The 21,022-nt window shown below is 38.6% G+C and overlaps 3 protein-coding genes across 3 annotated transcripts; 2 read left to right on the top strand and 1 right to left on the bottom strand.

Moving 5' to 3' along the window:
* Positions 1 to 379: 379 nt before the first annotated feature.
* Positions 380 to 3,343, bottom strand: LOC146468227 (uncharacterized). Its single transcript, XM_085124776.1, has one exon. It carries the CDS (start codon positions 3,258 to 3,260, stop codon positions 1,725 to 1,727), a length of 1,536 nt encoding a protein of 511 aa, XP_084980902.1. The 5' UTR covers positions 3,261 to 3,343; the 3' UTR covers positions 380 to 1,724.
* Positions 3,320 to 12,112, top strand: LOC146468228 (mitochondrial import inner membrane translocase subunit TIM44-like). The gene is made up of 16 exons (XM_085124777.1): positions 3,320 to 3,417; positions 3,538 to 3,678; positions 4,111 to 4,212; positions 4,318 to 4,407; positions 4,776 to 4,856; positions 4,933 to 4,992; positions 5,704 to 5,793; positions 5,978 to 6,047; positions 6,188 to 6,257; positions 6,454 to 6,539; positions 7,559 to 7,651; positions 8,178 to 8,302; positions 8,781 to 8,831; positions 9,454 to 9,543; positions 10,046 to 10,156; positions 10,717 to 12,112. The coding sequence occupies exons 1-16, from the start codon at positions 3,379 to 3,381 to the stop codon at positions 10,834 to 10,836; spliced, it is 1,419 nt and encodes a 472-aa protein (XP_084980903.1). The 5' UTR covers positions 3,320 to 3,378; the 3' UTR covers positions 10,837 to 12,112.
* Positions 12,113 to 12,904: 792 nt separating this feature from the next.
* Positions 12,905 to 16,783, top strand: LOC146468229 (transmembrane protein 35B-like). The gene is made up of 2 exons (XM_085124968.1): positions 12,905 to 13,113; positions 15,902 to 16,783. Exons 1-2 carry the CDS (start codon positions 13,000 to 13,002, stop codon positions 16,220 to 16,222), a joined length of 435 nt encoding a protein of 144 aa, XP_084981094.1. The 5' UTR covers positions 12,905 to 12,999; the 3' UTR covers positions 16,223 to 16,783.
* The last annotated feature ends 4,239 nt before the right edge of the window (positions 16,784 to 21,022 follow it).

Genomic DNA, 21,022 nt, shown 5'->3' on the forward strand with positions numbered 1-21,022 from the left:
AGACACCGGAGAGATTAAGAATCGCGGGCTCATTAAGCCATAAAGGCAGAGGGAGAGGGGAGGAGTGGAGATATAGGAAATATGAAGGTATTATAACTGCCTCTGTTTTCTTTAGAAGATATGAAAATTTGATTGAAGAGAAATATTGGCAATTTAAAACAAGTTTCTTTAGATGGGAAAAGGGGGCATAACAAAACCTCACTTCAGAATAATGTTTGGCCTGGTGAAAGACTAACTTCATGGAAATTACGGCTCTCGATCAAAGATCGGTTACTCGTGCAAATGACATGTCACAGTCCCTTTTTTGTAAATTTTGGCTATCTTTTTCAAAGCTACTCATACTGTAACAACAACAACAACAACAACAACAACAGCAACATCAAAGAGAAGGAAGAAGTTTATTATTTGCCTAATTATTGCTGTCAAATATGTTTGGAGAGTTAGTTGTATTTTATTAGTGCCAGGGAAGCCTGAACTAGAACCTGGTGCCTTATGAAGCCCAGGCTTCCCCTTGATTAAAAATTATATGACATATTTACAGTTTTGTGCAAGTGTAGTAAAATACAGAATAATAATACTAGTACTTACAAAATATGTGAAGGAGAGGAACTTATTACTAACTTATTTCCTGAAAAAACATCTGATAACTTTTTGTTTTCTTCAGTTCTTGTTTTCAAAAGAAATGAATAAATGAACATTTCATAGGCCATGAATGGCCTGCAGATGATCCTGCTCACTTCAGAAAGAGGCCATGTTGCCAGGGTGGTTGCCTGGATGGTGAAGTGGTCATCACACCTGACCAGCATCCGGGGAGATGTGGGTTCAATTATTTCCGGCTCAGGACAACATATTTTTCTTTTCATGTGAGGTGTGTCAAAGCCATGTTACATAGTCTTGGACTGTGAAATGTTCAAGCATTTTAATATTCATTTTTTTGTACTAAGGCTTTCCTGGCTTCGAAATACTTCTGTAACTAATGTTGTTTTCAAGAGTTTCCATTTTAATGTTGTTCGTGTGGATGCATTTTCAAACCCTTGAGTTTTCAAAACATCCCAACCTGAGACCATTTTCAAGGTTTCTGGTTTTGAGCACATGAATAGGAAAGGAAAGCCAGTGTTATCAAAAACAAAAATAATACATCTGGATGGTGACTTAACAAGTCAACACAGTGTGGGATCCAGAGGTTTGTTCAAGGTGGAGAACTGGAGTAAAAATGATTTACAAGTTAAGAAAAGTTTGGCCCTTTGGGCAAAAATTTTTATTCTTTAACATATGGAGGATAGGAACTCCACCGCTCAGTACAGGATCTTCCCCGAAATCCATCACTGCTACAAAACTCAACAGTTTAGTCCTAAGCATAGTATGTAAAAAAAAGCACTATCAAGTTGAGTCCCAAGCCTCAACCAGGCACCTTGGCTCACTTGATAAGCTTAATTAGGTCTGGGAATAAGGCTGGTGAAACAATTGCAGATTACCAGTATACAATCCAACCTGACTGATCACTTGTCCATAACACAGATTCTTTCATTCAGGTCACTATACAATTTGCCGTTCTTGTGTATGCAATCACCCATCTGAGCCAGCAAACCTTTCTGGTACATTGGGTGGATGCTTACAAGGTGTTCCATTAAAAAAAAAATTGGTCACTTCACAGCTATTAACAATAGACAAACAGATAAATTGTAGCTATACAAAGACTATACAAGGGGCATTGAATAAACCTTTCAGTCATCACTATCTTCTGTATTGTCATTTGATGTGTAAAGTGCCTGATTTCTTCTCTTCAGCTTCAAGACTTTTCTTTGGGGTTCTGAAACAGAGCAGTCATACAATGCCTGTTCAGGCACCATGTCATCTGATTTGCTAGATTGGGATGTATTAATCGCAATAATTACACTGTCTGTATTTTCAGGACAAGTAGTTTTTGGGTTTGGTAGTTCAAGATGAGATCTGCTGTTTGGATTTGGTTCATTCATGTTGCTAGCACCACATGTTACTTCACCAACGTCATCATCATCACTGTCAAGACCGATTTCATCTGGGTTCTTGGAAACTTCATCATTATCTTCACTGTCACCACCAAGGTCAATTTCTTCAGGATTTGTGTATATTTCAGCAGCTTTCTCCCTTGAATAACAAGGATTCTTAATTCCAAGCTTGGCACAGAATGTTTCTGTTTGAGGGTTGATCACAGGAACGACGTTCTCCATTTTAATTTTCTTTGGCATAGTTGGATCATACGGAGACGTGGTGATCTCAAAATTCTCAGGAACCTTGGGTGGATTGCCAAATGCTTGGGTTACTCCTTTGACTGCTTTTTCATCAGGTCTAAACTTTGATAATTGCTCTGGATTTGGAAGAACAGTAGCATAAGGTGTACTGTTGTTCAGAGCATCTGTAAGCTTTGTGATTGCTAGCCATTCAGGATCATAAACCAGTTCTAATGGAGCTTCGGTTGGACCCAAATCTAACACTTGTAAAAACTCACGTTTAGGGAGGCACTTGTCCAAAGCAAGGAACTTTGTGAATTTGCGACCATCCTGGCATTCATGTGGTATTAATGCTGGGAATTTAGCATGCATATGTGCTGAAAACCAATACTTTGGCTTTAGCAATGTCATCAGTTCTCCAGCTGGTGGATTACCCAGTGTATTAGCCTCAATTTCTGGCCGAAGATATTCTTTGTACCTGTACAGCTTGTCAACATTTCCATGGTGATAAACCCCCAGAGGCCAGTCATGTGACACAAAGATATCAATGGGCTGGGAAAGAAGTTTCAACTTAAAAATATCAAAACTTCTCACATGATATGCGCTGCGTGCTGTTGAGTCATCATATGGCGGCCTCTCAAAATGTCCCTTGTAATAATCATGGCCTTTATAAATGCCAGAGAGACCTGCAATTCGGATGCCGCCAAAACTAACAACACCAGAGTACCCAAGATAGTAGATGTTGGGGGCTACCCACCCCCCGTAGGGGAGTTCCCACAAGTGATTTGAAGCCTCATGATTACCTCCTATGAAAACAGTAAGTACCGGAGCTTTCTTTTCTCCCGAGTAATACTTGTAGAATGTTTCCATGTGTCGATATTTAGGAGGAACAGCCATACAACACAGGTCACTTTCGTTCCGAACGGCCTGAAAATCTCCGCAACAAAGAAGCATGTCAACTTTGACGTTTTCTTTCTTTTCCAGGTGTTCCAGAGTTTCATAAATCTTGTCCAATTCTCCATGACAGCAGCCTTCGACAGCGATCTTCATGTTGAAAGTGTCTTGACGCAAAAATCGGTAGAACGGCTACTTACACTTGCCAGACATCTGTCCTCTTCAGGCGTCAGAGCCTGCAGTGTATTAGGTCAGTCCCCTATGCTATCCGCGCATGCTTCAATTGTTGTCAAGAAAATCCAAGATGGCGCAGGTCGGTGACGAAATCGTGCAATTTTATGTCACGAGAATCTCTCCTTTTCTTTTTATAAACTGTACCGAACTCTTATAACTAGTAGTAATTGAACTTTTTTGTTCTGTGTTCTTGAAACAGATGCTACTCGGCAGATACGTGTGTCAGAGTTGTCGTAACTTTGCACGTGTTGGTGTGCTTGACACACGTGCAAATCAATATTTCCTCAGTGCTTCGGTGTTACCCAGCAGATTTCGACAAGGAGATTGGCACTCACAACAGGTAATAGCTCATTTAGTATTGTTATTTTACGGCCTCCACAGTAACTGTATTAATTAGGATACTATCAGTAGTAGCATATTGGGTCTGTACTTTTTGTGCTGCATAATAAGCAACGTACAACAGCTAATGGAATATCCATGGCCACAGTCAAACGATTACAAATTTCGAGGAGGTTGACGAGAGTTTATACTCTTTAAGAGAACATGAAAGCTGCCGTAATTACGACCCACGACTTGCTCGCCGTCTGGCCTTGTAGCTCACTTAACTACCAGTCATCATGCAGCAATACAGATTCCATGTTCTCTGGAGAATGAACTCTAGTCAACCTCCTCAAAATTTGTCAGCTGAGTTGGTAGAGCAATGGTTGATCAAATACAAAGGTTGGCAGATTATGAACTGCTTAGTTACTTTCGTTGTGTATTGATGTTACAGATCAGATGGTATGCCTACAAAAGACCCAATGAACAGCCTGGATTGATTGGAAGGTTTATAGAAAATTTAAAGGAGGGTTTTGAGAGAAATAAAGAAATGCAGGTGGGTTCCAAGGACTTGAAACAATCTTTCAAAATAAAATATTTTGGCAAATGGTGACAGATAATAAAAACTTCTTTTAATGATCTCGGTGCTTTGAACTTGTAGGAAAATATCAGGAAATTTCAACAAGAAGCTAAAAAATATGAGCAATCAGAAACACTCTCCAGACGAGTTAAGGTTGCAAACAAGATAAAGGTAAGATTATTTATGAGCTGGATGATTATTGGACAAAAAGCTGAAAGTGTTTACATTATTGCTTATTAAAACAGATTCCAAGTTTTTCTGTTTTTCACCCAAATTCAGGTCTCACAAAACTACTGCAAATTAAGCATTGTCAACATACATATAACCACGGGAAAATGAAATTACTTATTTTGAGAATCGAAATTAAGACACTTTTCAATGCTACCACATGCAGATAAATGATAAAATCGCATTTACTTGCTTAATTTTTTGAACACAAATGTTACATGCTACATGTATACAGTTAGTATATATTTTGGTTGTAGAAAGAAAAATAAACAAGTTCAGTATACAATGTATCGTAATTTATTTTGTCTTAGGAAAGTATGTCATCTGCATCGATGAAGACTTCTGCTGTTGTCAAGAGTTTTTCAGGAGCCTTTTCTTCTAAAGTATCACAGGCAAGTACTCTAAAAACATACGATGAAATGAATTTTGAAATCATACTCTAACCTTCAACACCACTGTTTTCATCAGGCATATGAAGAAGCAACAACAAGCGAGGCTTTCAAGAAAGGCAAAGCTGTTTCTGAAGAGGTACAGTATATGTTTTGCAGAACTATGCCAGACAGATAAAATCTCCAAACATTTTTGGACATGTATTATTTTGAATCAATGATTTTTGGATGAATTTATTGTGACTGTAGATGGAATTTAGATGTTCAAATTTGTTGACACTACAAATTATCAACTGCTAATTAATATGGTCCTCTTACTTATGATTTTAGAGATAGTTCAACAAACAAGCTGTTGAACATTGTCGGTGCTAGTCTTTTCCACAAATTCTCTGTCCTACTGTTGCAATCTGTTTGAAACAATAAATCTGATCGAGATCAAGATGCTTAGTCACAGGTTTGCCATGTTACGGAAATGATTAATGAAATTTTATCTTTGAGCACTGAAAATTTTATTTAAATTTCTATCGTTTGGACTAATTCAATTATGTTTTGGCTTGAACTCAATAACAAGGGCAATGTGAAATTAAGATTGTAAAATGCTGATTGTCTTCTACATAATTTAAGGGGATCTTGAGCTGCAAGTGACATCAGTTCTACAGCTTTTAGTCCAAAGTGTTTAATTTGGCTGACTGATTGATGGATGGATAAATTGATGTTGAATAATATTATTGCTACATGTAGATGTATTGATCTGTCAATAATCTCCATCCCAGACTGACTAAATGGTTAATCAGTTGTCTGACTTGGTTGGTTCATTTCATGTAATTAAAACTCTTTAATCTTTTTCCAGTTTGCAAAATCTGCCAAAGAAGCAGCATCTAAGGTTCAGGAACAAACTGAAGTGTTAGGGAAAACAGAAACCTTCAAGGCTATGTCTTCAGTGAGTAATTAGCAAATAGAGTTTTGTTTTGATGATGATGATGATGATGATGAACATTGATGATGATGACGATGATGACTACCCAGTGTACTCTGCGTTTATACACTGTAGTTGCGTAATAGTACAAAAGACAGAGGTACAGCTTATTGGATTAAAGTGGGGGTTACTTTGTCTTTGTGCCTAGGGCTTTAAGACAGTGAAGCAAGAAGTTCTTGATGAAGAACTGCAAAAATCAAGGCCTTACAAGACTCCAGGTAGATATAAATTAGCCCGTAAATTAACAGTTATGGTAATATAATACAATGTTGTTGTGTTATCGAAAGTGATCAAATTCACATCTAACTAGTGAGGTAGATTGAGTCACAGTTTCATTCTTTTGTTGTGGTTGTTTCAGAAAAGCTTCGGCGGAGGACAGGGAGTGAAGTAGAACTGGCTAAGAAGGAGAGAAGAATCGATGCTAATGAGTATGCTGGTTTACATTATTATTTATAAAGTGAACATTTTGTTTTTGTTTTTGGTAGCTGCTTTTAATGTGACTGTGACCTCGGAAAGCCACTGTGAATGTGTTTGTTGTACATGTAGTTACTGGAAATAGCTGCAACTGATACTGCTATTTTGCTTTTTATTTTTAAAACCCGTAAAATTCTTGCCTGTTTTCAGGGATGCTACTGGAATGGTCTTACACAGAGATTCCAAATGGTATCAACAATGGCAAGAGTTTAAAGACAATAACCCAGTTGTGACTGGTAAAACATTCTTTTTTACTCTTCAGTAATATTGTCTAACGAGTATTAATATTTCACAAACATTCTGTTTTTATGACATTGTGCTATGTGAACATGTATTTCATTTGTTGTCTTGCTTCTTTCTCCTCTTTCAAGGACAGAAATAATTGGAAAGATTATAAACTTTGCTGCCTGTGCGATTCATGTACACTCTTTCCAATTGATCTTCAAATAACTTTCCTCTGAATAAATTATAGTATTTACTCATGTCTGTCCAGCCATTGTCAGCAGCCACTAACATCTTCAACAGTCACAAAATATAATTATAATTACAATTGCCAGCAAGTTGGAGAGTTTGACTTTATTTTTTGTATTCCATACTGTCGCATTCCCAGTACCGCAGACACCCAGTGTTGTGTACTGGAGTTCTCCAGGTCAACCACAGTGAAGTACACGGCAAGGGCAGCAAGACTAATGCATTTATTAGGATCAGGCTGAGCCGTCTATTTACAACACTTGTGGCGAAAACTAAAAAGAATACAATAATTTATTGTCTAAGTCTAAAGAAACAGAATAAACTACAAATTCAACGCAGTAAAAAATGAAAGGAAAGAATACATGGAATTTAAAAGCGTAACTTACGTCTGATCTTGACTCCGTGGTGGAGAACAACTTCATGTTCTCTAGAGACTTTGTTAGAAATAGCTCTGTGAATTCCTTACAGTTTGAAAACTCCTCGCAACTGAGAAACGTGCTTACAGAAAAGGATCTTACATGTAATACATGTCTTTGACGTAAAGGAAGCAATCATTAAAAAAAGCTTTGTGCGGCTAGCCAAAAAATGGATGTTAGGTAATCATGCAATTGAAGAAACAAAGCTACAAACAGGAAAGAACAAATAGTCCCTGAGTGTTTTTAAAGTGCATTGTTCTTGTCAGGAACGTGACACATACAGCCATTTATTTGTTTGAAGTTGCAGCTGTTCAATGCTTTATCCATTTTTTTATGTTTAATCATATCAAGTATTTCATTATATGCAGGTCTCTTCAGTCTAAAAACAAAATATGATGAAAGTGACAATGTTGTGGTACGAGCCTCCAGAGTCGTAACAGATAAACTTCAGGATGTCTTTAGTAAGTTGGCATTCAAATCTTGTCTTCACCAGGGAGGCGCGGTGGGATGGTGATTGTTTTTAGTGATACACCTTAAAGATGTCCTACCATGCCTGACTTCTTAATTTTGGCATATATTTACATTTTGTTGAAAGCCTCTACTTGAGCGGCTCACTTCAGTGTGACATGCAGCTATCTAGCAATTCCCTTTCTTTATCTTTTTGTTTGTTTTTCGTTTCCTGTAGTTTTTGTGTTGGTCACCCATCCTAAGGCTTACTGAAATCTGGGGGATGAAAAGTGGGGCAAAAATTATGCCACTTGATAAGCCTTTATTGCTTTTTCTTGTTTGTCATTTGGCAATAGTATTATGGTATATTAGCTAAGGGTTATTTTTAATGAGGAATTTTAGAAACAATAAGCTGAAGGCTCAGTTACAACTGTGTGTAAATATTGGTGAATTGAGCTGTTTAGGAACAGTTGACTGTACACATTGTAAATGCTGCAAACAGGTCATAAACCAAACAGTGTGACTCTGTTATTTTTGCAGGTGATGTGTTCTCGCAATCTGATACAGCAAAGACCATGGCTGAAATCTCAAGAATAGACCCACAGTTTAACAAAGACAGCTTTATAAAAGAGTGTGAATTTGAGATCATCCCAGCTGTTCTTGAGGTGAGTTGTTGTGGGAGTCTCAGGTTATTACTGTGAAACTGCACACGTAAGAAAACATGAACAATGAATGAATGGAAGGAAAACCAATCTGATACAAGAGAAAAAACCTGTAAGCTGTAATGGTAATTATTTTTCTGGTTTGTGGTTTTTTCTTGTGGTTTGACTTTCCCTCTGATTGGTTATGAAACAACAAACATGCGTGGGGAATAAAATTATCCAGCATCTAACTTTGAAGTCTCTACAATTGGGGTTAAATATTTAAGTTATTGCTTGTCTAGTTAATTTGTATTTACATGTATTTCTACAATTGGTTTTAGGGTTTGGGCATGCTTCAACAGTCTAGTTTTGAAAGAATTGCCACTGTAATAAAAGGACAACAATCAAAAGCTGGCACTTGTGATGAAATGTCAGAAAATGTTTTCCTTTCTTTCCAAATGTGTTGATTTAAAGCAAATGATCATATTATTTTGTTTTGCAGGCATTCCTGAAAGGTGATCTAGAAATCTTAAAAGATTGGTGCCATGAACCTGTAAGTATAGAAAACTTTACCATCTGATGGTAATTCCTACTTTGTAGTGAAACTTGACTACAGTATAAGTTTATAACTCCAACGGCCAAGGGAAACAAAAACTTGTTTGAGTTTTCTGGTTGATCTACTGTACAGGGGAAACTGAATCAATGGTTATTTCTTCTGACCATCCACACAACAGTAACAACATTGCCTTGTCCAGAATAGCAGGGCATTATTTGGCCAATTTGTGAAGCAACACAAATTCACTATGGGCCTTTTGCAGCTAACGGTCACATGGTACATAAAACACCTTGCTGGAGATCGAGCAAGCTACCCACTGAGACATCCAAAACAAAGAAAATTCAAATTTGACTGGATGAAGTCGCTTTGTTTTGGATGTCCCGGTGTGTAGCTTGCCATCCAGCAAGGTGTTTTTTGTACCATGTGACCCTTAGCTGCAAAGGGCCCATTACAGTGGCCTACTTTTTCCCAACTATTTGTAAAATTTATTTAAAATTATGCAGATTTACGCATTTTTTAGAAATCCGTTTTTCAAATGTTCCATTTTTCGTATTTTTATAACTTAACAAACATACTCAAGACTCTTTCTTTTATAAATTTGGTATTGACCTTTGTCCAGGCATACAATGTACTTGCTGCACAGATTGAGCAAACCCGCCAGTTGGGACAGAAGCTGGAAGCAAAAATACTTGATGTTAGGGACGTCGATGTAAGTGTGAGACTACCTAGTTGTGCTTGAGAGGATAATAATATTGCCAAGTAAATCAGTAGTGTGCTTCACGGAGGAAACCAACCGCCAGATTTAAGCAACATTTGAAAGTAACTAATTTATGTGAAAATCCTCTTTCAGTGTAAATTCCTTTTAGTGTTGTACTCTAGGTGTACTTCTCCAGTAGATACAGGGTGCTACAGGTGATACATACAACCGGTATTTATTTGGATAAGGGAGACGTGGTAGAATAGTTGTTATTGTAAATAGACGTTTGGTGTACAGTGAGTGATGTTGCCCCAAAATCTTTGCCAGCATGTTGTTTTCTCAGGCTGCACATTGTCTCCCTGTCCTGTATAGCATTAGCAAAACCATACACAGTAGGGCCATTTGCATTTGCAACTCTCTTTTCTTTGTCACTTCATACTACACAAAACAATATTTAATTGCTTGCATTTGTGTGCATTTAGATTTACTGTCACGAATATTTGATAATTTCCAGGTGGCAATGGCAAAGGTCATGGAACAAGGGCCTGTTTTAGTTCTCACCTTTATGGTCCAGCAGATTATGATCCTTAGGGATGCAGTTGGAAATGTCATTGAAGGAGGAGAAGTAAGTTATTCAAGATTTTTATCAGTGAGCTTACACGATGGCGTGGTTAAAGTAGAAGGATCATGGCAAACTTTCCTTGCGCGAGTAGCATAACAAATAATTATTGGTAAATAGGGAAATACTGTAGGAGCCCCAGTATAAACAAGCTCAGCCTCCTCACTGTTCCTGCTACAAGTTGGGAGATCATTTCCTTTATTCTCCTAACCCTTAGGTTTGATTAAGTATTGATACTTTAAGGAGAAATGATATGTTGGTCAACATTCAGTATTGGAGCTTAACAAATAACCAGAACGTTGACTTAGGGCTGAGTTGCTCGACCTATGGTTAGTGCTAACCATTGGTTAAGAGGTATTAAAAACTATAGGTTGTCATGGTATTTAACCCGGGTTAGCGCTAACCATGCTTCGAGCAACTGAGCCCTGGATGCCACGTTTGGCGAAGAAAAATCTTATATTTCTCCTTTGACGCTCTAAGATGCTCCTTCCATGAAACAATGGCTGTGTAAGAGACCGGAACGTTTCGTGACCTAACTTACCTTTTGCTTTCTCTGTCGTTAACAGGATAACATTGAAAATGTCAGTTATGTGTGGGCGTTGTGTAGAGACCAGAGCATTCTGGATCACCGGTCAGCTTGGAGAGTGTTGGAATTTGGGATACAAAGCAGCAGCTCATGGCTTTGACGAACAACGAAACAAACCACTGCACGTTGTCCAGAGTTGTTTTCTTGCCCGTTCACTCAGGAATTCCCGAAATCCAAAATTGAAGAAAAATATCAAATTCTTTCTGTAAGATATTCGAAATCAAGGAGTATCCGTGAAAGTGCTACTCGAGAGATTTTATTTGAACGATGACACATTTGAGAATTTTATCAACAGATTCGCAAGTTAGACATACATTTCATGACCGAAAATGATGGGTTGGACGCTCTCCAAAATGGAGGGTTTTTTGTGGCGGTGAAGAAGGACGAAAGTATATATATATATACACAGCGGACTGACTCTATTTGTATATCTTAGAGAAGTCTTTCGAGGTGTCCATCGTGTGTTTGTTACAGTGAAATTGACGATAGTTTTCTCTGGTCGGGATATAAAATATATTTATACATTAGATCTGGTTTATAAATGTACCGTAAAATCCTAGTTTAAGCCCGTCGCCCCCCCCCCCCCCCCCCACCCCATCCGTGAACTCTTTCTCATCAATATTCTCTCCTCACATAAAGTAACGTTCACTTGTTACTTGACTGAAATAACATTTCTCTTTTTACTGGCAAAGTGACAGAGAATGTGAATACTAACAAATGCTGTGTGCTTGCAATAACTCGTTCTATGTTTAGAGGTGTCTGCCCGCAGTGCGGTGCATTTTGGAATACGTTTTTGTTTTCAACAGTAATTTGTGGTTTTAACCCAACCCCTTTTCAAAGCCGTATGGCGCCAGGCTGTACAGCAGAGTAACTATGACTTAATGGTAGTTTATGCCTTCAGAAAAATTCGCTAACCACGATCTTTTCAGTTTCCTCAGTGACAAAATATTGTTTTATTCCACTGCTGATCAAGTTGAGATACATCAGTTTGATCATGCAAAATTCAATTACATAACCATCAAAAGCACTGTGATTATGTCGGCTGTGTGTCTACGAGAGAAGAAACCCGTACGATGAACGAATTATTGGCCATTCTCACACTAGAAGACGCACAACGGAGGGAAAACCTTTTGTAGGTCGTCTTGGCTTGAAAAAGGAGCGGACACAATTTTGGACGTAAAAGTTAACCATATTTGCCTGTTAATTAAAGCGATCACAAACTCGGACGACGTTTCTGTCCAAAGTCGCCCCGGTCCCTTTTTTTTTTTTGTTAAAAAAGTTTGTCTTTCTTCTAGTGTGAAACGGCCATGTTCTTGGCTAAATGACCTTTGCTTTGAAAAAAAGCAAAACGCAAAAATTAATAAATTAAAAGCGTGTTATTGTAGTCGGTTCTTTGACGGAATATATACTCTGATACCGCTCGAAAAATGGCGGATAAAGGAAAATCATTTTGACGTTATGTAGTACTCGCGTTATCAGGGATAAATATCAGGGAAAAAGTAGAGCAAGGAAACTGGGATTTAAATTTTACCTGGCAGGAAGTTCGAGTTGCTTACGATACTAACTCGCAAACAGTGGAAAGTACATGTTCAGGAGACTTCCCTCAATATTGTACTTCCAAAGACAGACTGATAAAAAATTGGCTGATAAACCAGCCGCTTCACCAGAGAGGATGCAAAAACAACAACGACAAAATGTTTCCTGTTCAGGGCAATTTGTTGTTATGGTGATAATAAGTTTTTTAAAGTCGAGAAACTTAGGGAGTGGTTGCCCAGTCTTCCGAGCCAGAGACTCGTGTAAAAAACGCTCGACTAAGAACTATATGTATAAATAATTCCAAAATATTCCTAACATACATTTTAAAAACAATCCACCTATCATTATAAATTTATAATAATTGAATGAATTTACTAATGTTAAATTCCAACGCGTCGTTCATCAGGCCCAGGGGAAGATAGTCGGCGCGGTGAGGGAGAGGGGGGGGGGGGGGGGGGGTGTGGTTTGTAAACAGGTGTGAAAAATTTCGGCGAAGAAAATTCAAGCATTTACTTTCCCGCTTGGGGCCGGGGTTCCTTCCCCTAAATTTTCAGTTCTCGCCCGTTTTGTACTTCGCTTAGATCTTTCACTTACAGATCCCCGAAAACGCTAATTTTGATCACGTGATTAACGGAAGATTGCCTGGCACTTTTTGTTCGTTATCGATTCACATTTGCAACTTTAAGCTGCAGCTGGTTTTGCGGAGCTGGAAACCTCAGTTTCTAAGATGGTCAGTTCAATCATAAAGAGCTCTATCACAGGATTACTGGTTTTTGCTTTCTGTACAGCAGGTATCGTAAAAATTACGGACAAGATCGCCCCAGAAGTTCACAAGCAAATGGTAAGAACTTCGAGGCATTCGGAAATTATCGTTTATTGCATAAACTTTGGTCGATAATTTGTGGCCCTTTATATCGTTTTTGTGTATGTGTGTTTGTGCTGAATTAGCCTTATTTTAAATACTCTTTACGATTTAGCTGCCTGTAATCTAGTGGGTTCTTCCACCTAATATGAAATCTCTGCTAACTCACACTACTCCTTGTTGATATCTAGCTATAGCTAGTTTATTATGCTTTTGTGGGGCCATGTGACTCTGTTACTCGGACTAACCGTTTCTTGGGATGAGGCGGTTAATCCCAGTGGGATGCGAGCCCCGTATGTTTTGATTCGGTGAGTGTATAAAAAGGCGGCATGAATTTGCAGAATGGCATGTGGCATGAGCTGCGGCGTGGCATAATTATGCAAAATACGATACTTGTTGAATAACTTAAAGAAATAAATTAACGGAAGAGTGCGTCTTTTTTGGCGCCAAATTTAATATAAGAGCATTAGCTTTTTCGATGTTGCGAAAAATGCAACAGATAGGCCGATTAGAAAATACAAGCCTTCAGCTGGGATAGAACATGTCTGATCGATGGTTAGGAAGAAGTGAAGAAATCGATGAATACTGTTTATTGTTCTCACATTCAAGGACTGACATGAGTACATGTCTCAAATTTCTGCAAGGCACATGAGTACACAATTATAACTTACTTCAGAAGGGCGGGAGCAAGCTGAGAACTTCCTAGTATAATAGTTCCTTGTTAGCTTCCTTTAATACCTAAATACGTCCTAAAGATTGGCTGATTAAACGCCTGAGGTTTCTCCGTAATTTTGAAAAATACTGTACTGTGACGTTGAGCGGCCTATTCTCGGACGGGTTGTCCCTATTCTAAGACGCGTACGATCGTTCGCAGATGACAAATCGCCTTTTCTGGAAAAAAATATCCACTTCATCATGTTAATATACGCCTCGTTAAAGAAAAAACTATGTGATATTAACCATATATATTAGCTTTTGCTGACTTAAAAAGCGTTTTAAGTCAGTTTGGGTGAGACCTTCCTCGAGTATCAAAGCGCTGAAACATTACATGTATATAGTGGTCTATAGTCACCGGTCCCACGGCACCTCCAAGGGGTTTTTATTTTATTTATTTTTTTGCCACGTGTCCCATTTGTTATCTAATTTCAGATTATTATCCCAGAATTTTATTTAATAGATATAACAAGCTAATAGTTGTCTCAACGTCCAATAAAATATATGTCACCGCGAGTTGTGAGGAAAAATACACAGCTACCCTCCCCCGCCGGTAGGGTCAATGAAACTTACAATTTACAATGTGACCTGTGACCTACCCACTTAAAGCGCTTTCTTCGCCCGCAATTTTAAATCTCAAAATATTTATAGCCAATTTTTGAGTTTAAGGGGGGTAAATATTCCGCGATGCGATGTTTACCAAATTTTGCCGCTTTTGGAAATTGCATTTGTAAGTTATTTCAGCTCGCTGTCAAACCAGGCAATCTTGTATTAGGAGAAGGTGAGAAGTTTCTTCGCTATGCTTTTATGAAACTGTTGTTGAACTTAAAATGCGTTTGACCTTCGCTTTGTCCGAGAATAGTTTTATCAGATGCTCTGAACATTTTAACGGTTACACATTGTAACAAATAAAAATTTTGCAATAAACCCATGGGAAAAATAGGAGAAGACAAAGAAGAGACAAAGTGAAAAGTGAACATGAAACTTAAATTTACTCCTATTCCCTTGACTGCGAAAATTCATAGATGTCTTTACCCTCGCTTCTTCCTAACCAGTGATCAGACATGACTTGTAATCCTCTTTCTGTTGTCTAGTTGTTTTTAAATGTTCAGCTTGGAGTCCACAACACATAAAATTATAAAATTGGCGTGGAAACAGGACACGCTCTGTAGTTAATTTATTTGTCTACGTCATTCCGCAAGTATCGTATTTCGCATAATCATGCCATGCCGCAGGTCATGCTACATGCCATTCCGCAAACTCAAGCCGCCTTTTACCCTAACCGGTTTTGATTTCGTATGGTTTGTCCCATACTGTAAATATTTTAGTTAAATAGTCTAGACCTTGTCAGGTTGAGAACAATTTAAGACTTCTAAGATATGTTGATTTTAGGCCACAAGTCCTTTCAAGCTGCTACACCAGCCTACATATCAGCATTATTTACACGTAGAACCAACATTAATGGGCTCAGAGGTAAAAACAAGTTCTAGTTACCACATGTAAATACTACATCCTATGGGAAAAACTCCCTCAAATTTCTTGCGCCCAAATTATGGCATATGTTGAACGATGACTTAAGAACTACCACTAGTGCAACCTGTTTTATAAAAAACTGCCTAGACTTTGTAAACTAGCTTATTGATTACTCCTAATCTTTATTTATTGTATTCTACGAATAGTTCTATAGCATGTACATGTATAAATTTGATGGGACAAATAGTGAGAAATCAACATGCACTTATTAGGCTACATCCCACTGGGATCAACTGCCTCATCCCAAGAAAGGCTGACCTCCAAACACAGTGAACATGTCTTTTTAATTTACAAAAACATAAATAATTAAATATATAAAGGAATAAACTAGATATCATCAAAACTGATAGTGTAAATTAGGATCATCAAAACAGCAGAGAATTTTGATGTCAGGCACCTGGTACAAGAAGACAGAAAAAAATGACCAACCATGAAATGTTTTCTTTGCAGACAGTTAATTATAGACTGAGATGAATTTACTATATTTTTATGGTGTTCGTTCTAATTGTCAACTCTACAGAAACGTGATTTTGTTGACTTGGCAAAAGTTCATCCCATGAAGGTGTGGTTTGGTCGTAGCATAAATCCAAAACTCCATCTCATCATGATTGGATATATTGAAGTTATCTGTGGTCTGCTTCTGTATGCTGGGCCAAGGCCCCTAAAGTTGGCAAGTACAGTAGTTCTGTTGATCGTCATGGCAGTGATGATGCAGGGTCTGTACTGGCTTGGGAAGCCTGCTATTGTGTTCACTCCAGCTGCATCTTGTACAATCTTGCTCTTGTTCAATTTGGCAAATCTTCTGGGAGAGAAGCCACCAAAAGAGAGGAAGAGAGAATAATGTCTGCAGCCTAACACAAGGCTTGGTTGTTTGGGACATTACACAAGTTCGCAAAGGTGTGGAAAACTGGACAGCTAGACTTTTTCAAAGTCCCCCTTTTTACCTGACACCAAAGTTTAAAAACAATGTTATGCACTATCCACTACACTCCTCACCCCTTAGCAGTTTTGTACTCTCCCTAAGTTTTGTTCAACTTGTGATTTATGATCACCATGTTCAATTAAACTCAACTGACACAACAGAAAATAGGGGACTGTGAGTAGCCTAAAGGATATATGAGAAGTAAAACAAATTAATGGGTTTGATGTATCTGCAGTGGAAAATGCTCCTTAACATATAATTATTGTTTCTGGCACCTGAAATGCTCGCATGAGATTGCAACCAAGTTTTGTCTCTTCAACTGAATTCCAAGAGTTACGACTTATTAAGCGATGTTCTAACTAATTCTAATGACTAAAGGAGAAAGTAACTATTGATCTGTGTGGGATGATGACACAAAGGCTGTTTACAGGTCAAACACATTAATGATTATTTACACGTTTGATCCTTATTCTAACTTACACTACAGGCCCCAGTTGTTCAAAGGCCGGATAACTTTATCCGCTGGATAAGGCACTCTTCAGCGTCTAAAATATACTTCACGTTAAATGTTGTGCACGGTTTTCGTACATTCCCCAACTAAGCAGTGGTTAGAGTGTGCATATTTGCTTGTGCACGAGGAAATACTGAAATCTTTGCACAGAATGAAACTGTCGGATAGTGACTTATCCACTGGATAAAGTTATCCGGCCTTTGAACAACTGGGGCCAGTAATACAGGAAAATGACTTTTTACAGTAATGTATTTAAGCTTTTCTAAAGCATGTGCAATGCTAGATGCATATTTTTAATCCGTGACAGAGGCATGCTCGGACAAAGAAAATCAGAGTTCTCCCAACACTACAGGAGTCAAACCTATGACCTTTTAATGACTAGTTCAGATGCTATACACTGCATGACCTGTGGGAGACTTGTGGAAGCTATTTAGATCATTAAACAAAAGGTTCATGTGACAACATCCTGCCTTCTGCTTGGAGTTACGTGTGATGAGTGGCATATGTGCAAAGAAAGAAATGTGATGTTATGTTCACTTCTGCCTGTGTCACTGACTGATAAAATACATCTATCATTAGCTAAGTTGAAATTATCATTTTATTTTAACATCATGCAGTGTTCCAGATAATAGAGGGGTCTCAGGTCCAAAACCGAGAAGCCTGGCTTCCTGACCCAACAAAATAAATGGCAAACTTAAGAAGATTTAGAGAGAACCAGAGCTATTGACCCCTCCAAATTCTTCATTGACTCTCTGATTTTGAAAGTTATCTGGAACACTGATCATGTTTCTTTGAACGTGTGCCTTGATTTCGCAACCCAATTGCTGTTGTTGTATAAGGATATAATGTGTGACCTAACTAAACATGTCACATGACTTTATAAAAAGAGCAAGAGTAATCAGTCATGATGTATAAACACAGTGGGACCTCATCATTTCAAACTTGCTTATCTCTAGTGAAAAGTTATTTCCCTTTAATTTGGTCACATTTTTTCAGTCATTTACTGTACAAATAACCCCTCCAAATGACAAAGATGCATCCAAGCCAGTCGCTTGACACTTAAACATACCTAACCATTCTTACAAACATATGGCTGTCTGTGGTTTTCCTCTACATCATGGTAACACAGAAAGCCGCAGAAGTTTAGAACAAAGAGCTATCTTCCAAATTGGCACTCTTAATCCCTGTGGAATCAAGGTGCGCTTTTCATTCTCCTGATTTATTCTTGTTTACCATGTCAGCATACTCCCACCAATAGCGTAACACACAATTCCTTGCATCATTCTGCAAAAGAACTTCAGTATGGTGGCCAAAGTACCCAATCAACTCTATTGATCAAACCAAACATTCATTGACATTCAGTTAGAGGACTTTATCGCAGGCTTTTTTTAGGGGGGGGGGGGGGGGTGATGTTGGGGGGATTATTATGAGAAAGACTTCAGCGTTTGAGATTTGGGAGACTTTTATTCCGGGTGTTTATATTTGGAATGAATTAATTATTTATAATATTTGAAGTGATGCTACTTGATGTATATATGGTCAGTGAAAATCGGTTTGTGTTGTATTTATTTTTGGAATAATGTAACCTAGCGGTACATCTTGTAACTTTGCTTGTCCACCTGTGCCATGTAAGCCCCTGACTTCGGCATCCTATTCTGTGCTAGTCTGTGCTATCAGTTAAAGAGTCATTAGTAAAACATTACTATGATCATTGTGTGAAAGACCAGTCTTCTTCCCAATGGTGGATGTTTATCTACTTATGAAAGACAAAAAAAAAACGTTAATGTTTTTGGCTCACCTTTCACCTTTTATTCCAAAGGCAATATTAGTAGACTAGTGTACTTGTTTTGCTTTTTCCGATGCTAGAGTTGCTTTCTCTTACATTTGCCTTTATCTTTGACTTCCCTTACTTTTTCAATTGCATCGTCCTTCAATTTCATATTCCTCAGTCTGCTCATGAGTCCATACAGACAATGTTTTTGCGTCACCGTTGCCTGGGTAACTGTGCGACAACCTCTTTCTTATCGTTGAGCAGATTTTAATTTATCCAGCCATTTTCTCTTGATCCAGCTAGTTACACACGTCCTCTTTTTTCTTCAGGGGAAGTTCAACCAGAAGTCTTTTTCATTGTTCTTTCTCAACTGTTTGTCAATTCCTGCCAAGCAATTGACGCAATTTCTCGGATTCCTCATCCTCCAACGACACTTGAGACTTCTTATGCCCGCCCTGCTAGTATTCACTGACTAAGTTCTTTCATCTGCAAGACAATCTGTTTTAAATCACTTTAAAGCTGCTCTTTCACAGCATGATATAAATCACTTTGGCTTAGTGGAACACCAGAGTCTCCGCGTTTTCGCTTGTCGCTCAGTGCTGGAAATAAAATGACATTGGTTTAGATCTATCCTCGGAAAAACCTTCGAAATCTTTAACCCGTCCGAGCGTAGTTAAGATCGCAATTCGGCCTCCTCCAATCCTTAGCTAGCGTTCCACACAGTCGTTTTTTGTTTTTTTGGGACGTCTCGTTATTACCTACTTACCTCCCCTCTTCCTTTAGCACCCCCCCCCCCCCCCCATCTCCCGTCATGCCGGAAATAGCATTAAAAACGGCTTCCTCTAGGTAGGAGTGACTGATGGGGCTGTTCGACGAAAAACCCGCTTTGCAGGCTGGAATAGAGCTGACTGGTAGCTGAAAACATTAGACGGTTAACTGGCTGGAATATCCAGCTTGCTGAGAATTTTTGTTAAAACACTGGTTCTAGCCGGGTAAAAAATGTCTCGTTTGCTTTTCCTGCCTGTCTGGACCCCTGTCAGGCTCGTAAAAAATCGTATTTGACTTTTTCGCTGCAACACCGTCTCCCATGCGCTATACGGGGACGTGCCGCTGGATAGGGTATGGTTTTTGGCCCCTCTGCCCTGAACAGGGTATATAATTTCAAGGGAGTCTGTCCTGGGCCCGTACTAGACACGGTATGGTTGCAAGACTGTCATGGAATATTTGGCAATCCGAAATCAGATGTTTGTCTGTATTTATTTCAGTGAACAATACTTCACGTCAATTAAGTTTCCACTTAAGGTTCACCGCTGTTATTGCGAAATGTTTGGATTTTTCGCCATCACTTGTAGGTAATGTTTGTATTTTGTCTATTGTGATTGGTGTTTTTTACTAGGGCAGTGGTACTCAAGGCCCGTCGTCGTTTTCTTCTTTTACGTCGCGGTGCTTGTTGCTGTCTGCCAGCTTCAGCAATGGCACTCATCAAATCGGCTGGATCTGGGTCGGATATGTCACTCATTTTATCGGTGTTGATGAATTTTTCATGCATGCTGGATGAATCAGGTGGCGTCCAACGGTCCCAATCAGAAGAGGGTTTCAAATCTTGTTGCATATGACGATTTTTGTTTTGTACGTCTCATTTATAAGTCATTCGATCAACATGGTGCTTTTACGAACGCGCGAAAAAAAAACTGAACACTATAGTAAATCCTTGAGTCTGTGGGAAACCTAGCCTGGCGATTCGAAAGACATGCTAACTTCTTAGTTTCGGCAACTTAAACAATTTTGACATCTTTCAAAAAATATGTCTGGATTTCGGATGGATGATGCGAAAGGTTGCATCTTGAACACAGAAACACTGGATAAAATGCAGCTGGTTTGGATGGATTGTTTTTCAGGATGGCTGCGTAGTCAGTCATGGGGCAAATGCATAAACTTTTTAATTCTTTCATCACTGTTTTCATATGGCCAAGCTGTTCAGCTACGGCTTTCCGAAATAAGATGGGTTCTTTCATTTCAGGTGGAAGGACATCCCAATAAGACACCATCTAGCACCTCGAAGAAAATAAATGAATGGAGTCGCGATTTCTTTCATACACGCTGACCAGGGTCTAAGAAATAGCCAACAAAAAATAAAGTCAGGGTGAGGATTAAACAGAAAATTCCTTGTCAGGGCTTTATTTGCACTTAATCCTTAGAGTACTGGGTGTATGTTATTTTTTCAATACAGTTTTGGCAATAGTCCACTTAATTTCGCCATATACGGAGATGCCGTAAAAATATCTGCAGCCCTAAGATACTGTGGGCTCAGGCTAAATTGTCACGTGACGTACATGACAGTTGTTGTGTGTTCGAGCAAGTACATGAGCTCGAATCTGGTAAGTTTATCGCTTTATGAGTGTTTTTTCAAGCCATTTTCCTCTGCAGAAGCCCCAAG

The sequence above is a fragment of the Pavona decussata genome, unplaced genomic scaffold (genome assembly GCF_977016875.1).
Source record: "Pavona decussata unplaced genomic scaffold, jaPavDecu1.1 SCAFFOLD_133, whole genome shotgun sequence".
Lineage (NCBI taxonomy): Eukaryota > Metazoa > Cnidaria > Anthozoa > Scleractinia > Agariciidae > Pavona > Pavona decussata.